This window comes from Hydra vulgaris, chromosome 05 (assembly GCF_038396675.1).
Source record: "Hydra vulgaris chromosome 05, alternate assembly HydraT2T_AEP".
In the NCBI taxonomy this organism is placed as follows: domain Eukaryota; kingdom Metazoa; phylum Cnidaria; class Hydrozoa; order Anthoathecata; family Hydridae; genus Hydra; species Hydra vulgaris.
The window spans coordinates 14090938-14097544 of record NC_088924.1 but is presented as its reverse complement, the minus strand read 5'-3'; the positions used below and the strand labels follow the sequence as shown (position 1 = coordinate 14097544).

The following is a 6607-nucleotide window of genomic DNA, read 5'->3' as shown; positions in this document are numbered from 1 at the left end:
ATTGTTTGGCATTCCTCAGAATAGGCAGTTTTCAGCGACTTAAAAACTGTTCTGTCACAAGGCTGCAACCAGTTGCTGGTGTGAGCTGGAAGCTTGACAATTTCAATTTGGTTTACGATAGCCAGCTCAATCATTTCAACAAAATTGTGTGAGTCATGTCCATCTAGGATTAAAATCTGTGTTCTTGCTGAGCCAATATTTGGAAAAAAGTTTTTTTCTCAAACCACAACTCCGCAATACCTCGTTTTGTTCAGCCCTTTTCAGACACACTCCATGTTGCTCCTCTTGGAACATTTTTGGTATCAAAACCATAAAGAGTTCGTACAGTTTTTCCTTTCCCTATTATATGAGGTGGTATGACTTGACCAGCTGCATTTACGCAACATATAACAGTAATTGTTTCCTTGTTGCCATTTGTTCGACTCTGAATATATTTTGAGCCTTTCCTGGAAACAACACGTCTAGGTTTATGCTCTAGTTGCATCCTGGTTTCATCCATGTTCCACACACATTCTGGTTTGTCCTGTAAATTCTTACTTTGTATCAGAACTTCTAAAGAAGTAAAATTTTTGGAAACCTTTATCCTATCCATACACATGTGTCGTATAGAAGCTGTAACTTCTGGACAACGAAGACTAACACAACTGTGTCTCTTTTTAAGTAGTTGCCACCAATTTTTAGCAAGCTTAGCAGCATAAGTGATAAATATTTTTTTCCCAAAACCGATTCCCATTTGGGCACGATTGCCAGTATAATCAATTAGTTTTTCTTCAAGTTCACCTAGCATTGGCTTTTTTTCTGGTTTTGCTCCTATTTTGGACTTTCCAGAGATTATGGTTTGCAGAGTCGATTGCGAAACTTTAAATGATACACTTGCTTTCCGTTGAGACATACCTGATGCAACTGCATGTACTGCTAGTTTCATGTTATTCTCAGTCCATAGTATGCGTTTTTTTATTATCCTTGTTGAAATAACTGGTTTCATGGTTTCCTATAATATTATTATCTATTAAAAATAAAAAAATAAAAACATACATTCATAAAATACATTTAGGAAAATCATATATTTACTTTAATGGTGTATTTTTATTGAATCAACATTATCAGAACATAATTAACTAAAACTTTCTGAGTTCATTCTACTTTCAAAGTAACTTTAAAATTAGTAACTTTAAAATGATTTTAAAACTAACTTTAAAATGATTGAGCATTTTACTTTTAAAGTAACTTAAAAAGTAGAATGAACTCAGAAAATCAGAAATTATTTTAAATGTGGATTTTGTTAATATCTTAACTTAACTTTTCTCACACATGAATAATAACTAAGTGTGAGAAAATTCTATATAAAAATATGAAACTAAAAATTTTTATACCTGATATCATTTATTGGCCTTGGCCAGTAAACGGATTAATTAACCGGCCAGTAAATGGTTTATTAGAAAAGGATTAATCTAATTCAGTTAAAACATTATATGTGAAACATCAACTAAATACTTTTGTTTCAAAGTGTACATAAGATATTTATCTTTTTTTTCCTTCCTGAATAGACTAACACAAATATTTGCAACGCACAAAAAAAAGACTCTAAAGTATGAATTTAAGAAAACAAAGCGTAAAATTGTTACAATTTTTATAATGTTTTTGACATTTAGTTTTAGTGACTAAAACCTTTTAGAACTATCCTGGAATTGCGATATTTACAAAGTTTTAATGAAGTAATTGAGTTTAAATAATAATATAGGACAAGTTGTGTCATAGTTTTTTATGAGAAAAGCTTTTAAAAATGGCCAGTAAATGGTTAATGGCCATTAATTGGCGTATTTACCCTATACGGATAGTAGTCCTTGCTCATTTGTAAAAAGTGTTTTTTATGGTTTTTTCTATCGGTTTTTTTTTATGCATTTAAATAGCTGATAATTGCCGTGTTTGGCACGAAACTTTAAGCACTATTAATAATGTTGTTCTTCATTTAAACAAAATTTATATATATCATGGCCGTAGACAAGTGGGGGCTAAGGGGAAGAGGCTGTAGCCCCCCCCCCCAACTTTTTGATTTGTTGCGCCTCTGATAATATTTTTGTAAGGAATTTGAAAACACTTATATAACCTTCGTTATTTAAATCTCTATAACTAATTTCTTTAATTGCGAAACAACTATAAAAAAATATCTCGCAATTAAATGAATAATAAAAATGCCGCAAATGTGTAAACTTTAGAAAATATCTGTAAATTTTACGTTACCTTTAGAATAAAATAAAAAAAACTCGTTGTGTTTGTAACAAGTTTAAATATACTCGTTGTATATTTAAACTTGTTACAACGTGGTATTGAACTCGCTACAACTAATAAAAACTTGTTTTGTTCATGTAAGGCGATTTTTTTTTATGTAAGGCGATTTTTAAAAGTTGCATTCTCCTTTTTTTATTTAGAGTTTTAAGTTTCATGAATTAATAATTAAATTTAAATATTATTAGATAATATTTATTGTCAAAGGGAAAAATTCCCTTTCTTGTTTGGAATTGAATTGGGCAAGGCTATTTTATGCATGGTAGACAATTTATCAAAAAGTTTGCAAAAGGTTACACTTTCGGCTAGTGAAGGTCAGAAAGTTGTTAAGAGAACTTTAATTACATTGAAATCTATCCGGTCTGAAAATTCATTTGAGCTATTTTGGAACCGTATTGAAATCAAAAGAAAATTACTTCAACTAGAAAAACCTGCTTTGTCCCGCCATCGCAAAGTACCTCGTTGTTTTGAAATAGAAGCATCTGCATCAATATCATCTGAAAATTCTAGTTTTGACTTTTTCAAGAAGATAAATTTCGAAGCTATAGAAATGACAATTGGCAGTATTCAATCTAGATTTGAACAACAAGGATATTTAATGGTTCAAAAGAGTCAGTACTTGTAAATGTTTCATCTGAAGGTAGTTCAATAAATTACGAAGTTCTTGATTTCTATGCTACAGATTTGAATGCTTCAGGATTGCATGCACAATTACAAGTTATGCATAAATCCACAACTCAACCATTAAACACTATAAAAAAAGTCCTTAATTTTATCAGGTAAGATATGAATAGATTTCCTATAAACCTTATTGTTATTTATTTAATAATTATCTCAAATTGACTAACATGCGTATTTATGCACTAAAATGCGTATTTGTATGCTAATATAACACATAATTTTTTGTGTATTACAGAGGAGCAAATGAAGTTGAAAAGGAATCATTATCAGAAATTAGGAAGTTGATAAAACCTATCCTTCTGATTCCAGCAACAAACGCCACTAGCAAGAGAGCTTTCAGCACACTAAAAAGAACTAAAACTTGGTTAAGAAGCTCCATGAACCAAGTACAATTAAACTGGTGTATGCTGTTAAATATACACACACAAAAAACTCATGACTTTAACATAAAAGATATAGCCAATGATTTTTGTAGCCGAAGTGAAGGTAGAAAAATTGTATTTGGACAATTTTGAAAAAAAATCTAGAAACTGCTGAAATTTGTAAAAGTAGCCAATATTTGATTTCTGTTTCTGATCTATATATAAATTTCCGAACCACGGATACATTCGTAAATTCTTAAATTTTAAGGCCGAATTTTACTTCATATTAAAATATTTTTATGTAATAAGTTACTTCAAAAACCTACAAGATATCACATTTAAAAAAGTTAGTGTAATACATACAGTATAGGCATTACTACAGAGTTCCGAAGAGTTTTATTGTTAAGATATATGTTATTTGCGCCCCTTCTCTTTCTCGCCCCCACAGATTAAATAAGTTGTCTACGGCCAAGTATATATATATATATATATATATATATATATATATATATATATATATATATATATATATAGAGAGAGAGAGAGAGAGAGAGAGAGAGAGAGAGAGAGAGAGAGAGAGAGAGAGATAGATAGATAGATAGATAGATAGATAGATAGATAGATAGATAGATAGATAAGCAAAGTAGTTTGCTATTAAATACATAAATGATTTATTTATTCGTTAGCATATTACATATATTTTGTGATAATACCCATGAGCATTTCAACGGCGCGAACGACTTTTTCTTTGACTTCTTCTTGATCTAAAATTTAAAATGAATTAAAATTTGAGCCAGTTAAAAATTTCCTCAAATTTTAAAACTCAAAATAATTAGATAAAAACAACAACAACAAATAATAATAATAAGTTGACGGGTAAAGCAAAAAGATCCGTACCTATATTTCTCTTGTACATTGATGGCTCGTCTCCAAAACTTTGCGTCCATTTCTCAACTATGAAATTAACAGCTTGTTTGTAAAGATCTTTAACTTTAGTAACACCACTGGCTACAGCAGATCGTATAACTGAGTTGACTTCGGTTAATGATACACTAAATTTATCGGCAATTTTTTTGACTTTTTCGCATGTCTAAAAAAAGGTCAAGACATTTTTAAACAAAAACATTGGGATTAATATACTTTCAAAACATGCATGTAGGTTATACATTTTATGTGTTATACACCATGATATTAAAGAATAAAATAAAATAAGGAAACTTACATCAGCTGAGAGAACGTTTTCGCAAGATATTTGTGCTCTCAGGTATTCAGCTGCGTTATTAAAATAATCCACAGCATTGTTAGCACCTAAATCAAATATCTGATTGTACAATATAGAAAAATTATATGACAATTAGTTTCTTTATAAAGGATGAAAAATAAAAACTCATTCTTATTAAAATTTTTTTTTAGCATACCTAAGAGCATAGCCGAATATAAAAAAACTGTAATGATGAATATAGTGAAAGTTTTTACCGCAAATATACCGTTTGTATCATTTATGAAAAAAATAAACTTAATGTAAAATATTTTTAAGAACCTTGCACGATGGCTTCCTTAATGGCGTTTGTGGCGTCGGTTGCGCTTAGTTTAAGACTTTTAGCATAATCAGCAACTTTTTTGCAAACCTATTGTAAGCAACGTTAAAATAAATTTTTGTTAAATCATAATTTTTACAAGAAAAAAGTAATCTTTGGACAGAAAGAGCGATAGGATTAACTTTTAAAAAAAAAGAAAGGATTTTCTCACTTCTGCAGAAACCAAGGTTTCACAATTAACATTTTTGACATTGTTCAAAAGAAAACCCACAGCTCGAGCATAAATAACTTTTGCTTGATCAACTCCGTTCACAACGGCTTCTTTGATGGCTTTTGAAACGTCTGAAGCTTTTAATTTAAGATTTTTTCCAATGGAACCAATTTTGTTGCATTGCTAAATATATGTAGCAAACAATACATTTTAAATCTAGTCTGAATTTTAAAATACTTTAATAACTAATCTAAAATATATGAAAAAATTATTGAAAGAAAAGGAAAACAAGAAATTACATTTTTTAAATACTTACCTCTGCAGAAAGAACGCCAGTGCATTGAAAATTAGTTGCCTTTTCTACCAAAGTATCTTTGACAAAAAGAATGATTTCCTGTGTGTTTTGTATATTATTTTTAACAGCATTAATAACAGCATCGTTTACAAGCTGAGTATTTACTTTCAATTTGGCTGCTGCAGTTTTTAGTGAAGCACAGGTCTTAACAACGCCAATAAAAATTTGTATAAGTTTTTACTATTAAATTTAGGTTATATCTATGTAGTTATATAAACTTATATATATAATATATATAAATTTAAATATACTATTTAAAAACATGTTACATGTATATATATATATATATATATATATATATATATATATATATATATATATATATATATATATATATATGTGACATGTTTTTAATAAAAGCTAGTAATTTCAGTAATAATGAAAATTTTAATACTAATAAACTTTTTGTAAAATTTAAAATAAACAAAAGCAGGTGTAGCAAAGCATTAAAAAACAGTTAAAGTATTATTTTATAACCTACATCAGCCGTAAGTACATCTTCGCATTTAGTTGGCAGTTTTACTGATAAACTTTTAGCAGACACGCATTGAAATAACAAAACGGACACAACTAAAACAGCTATCGATTTCATCTTAAAAGTAATTCAAATTAAAAATAAAATCAAGCATAAAATTCTCAAAATAATCAATTTGTTGAGAAGAATTCACAAAATTTATATTTTTATTTAATTGGAAATAATTAATTGATAACGGTTAATATAACAATATAATCAAACGCATTAATAAAAGCAACACAAAAAAAAACCCTCAATCAATTAAGGAGTTTTACCATGAAATTTATCAGCACAGTACGTTATGTGAAAGTTATAGGAATATAGATAAATGTTATTCTGCTTTTATATCGCAATATGTTTACAAAACTGCACGTTATGCAAATAAATTCATTACTAGTGCAAATAAATAAAGTCAGGCTGTTATCACATTTTACAACAAATACTTAATAAACGTCTTAATTTGGTCAGCAATATTTAAACATTCACATAAATAAATAAAAAATTTTATGTACACATTTTATGTACACGTTTTTTTTGAAAAGATTTTCCAAACTTTTTGGAAAAATAGAAGACGAGAAAAAAATTTAGCCAATTACAAGAAAGCGTAGCAATCAAAAAGTTTTTTCTGGTTGATTAAGATACAAAAATAATTATTGAGTA

At 28.6% G+C, this 6607-nt stretch overlaps 2 protein-coding genes across 2 annotated transcripts; both read right to left on the bottom strand.

Annotated features, from left to right (window-relative positions):
* Window positions 1–250: 250 nt before the first annotated feature.
* Window positions 251–985, bottom strand: LOC136080194 (jerky protein homolog-like). Its single transcript, XM_065796808.1, has one exon. The coding sequence runs from the start codon at window positions 983–985 to the stop codon at window positions 251–253; it is 735 nt and encodes a 244-aa protein (XP_065652880.1).
* A 2998-nt stretch (window positions 986–3983) lies between these two features.
* Window positions 3984–6339, bottom strand: LOC136080598 (uncharacterized). The gene is made up of 8 exons (XM_065797450.1): window positions 6223–6339; window positions 5915–6025; window positions 5395–5577; window positions 5079–5261; window positions 4870–4957; window positions 4552–4637; window positions 4227–4419; window positions 3984–4093 (listed from the first exon to the last, which is right to left on the bottom strand). Exons 1-8 carry the CDS (start codon window positions 6223–6225, stop codon window positions 4020–4022), a joined length of 921 nt encoding a protein of 306 aa, XP_065653522.1. The 5' UTR covers window positions 6226–6339; the 3' UTR covers window positions 3984–4019.
* Between the last annotated feature and the right edge of the window lie 268 nt (window positions 6340–6607).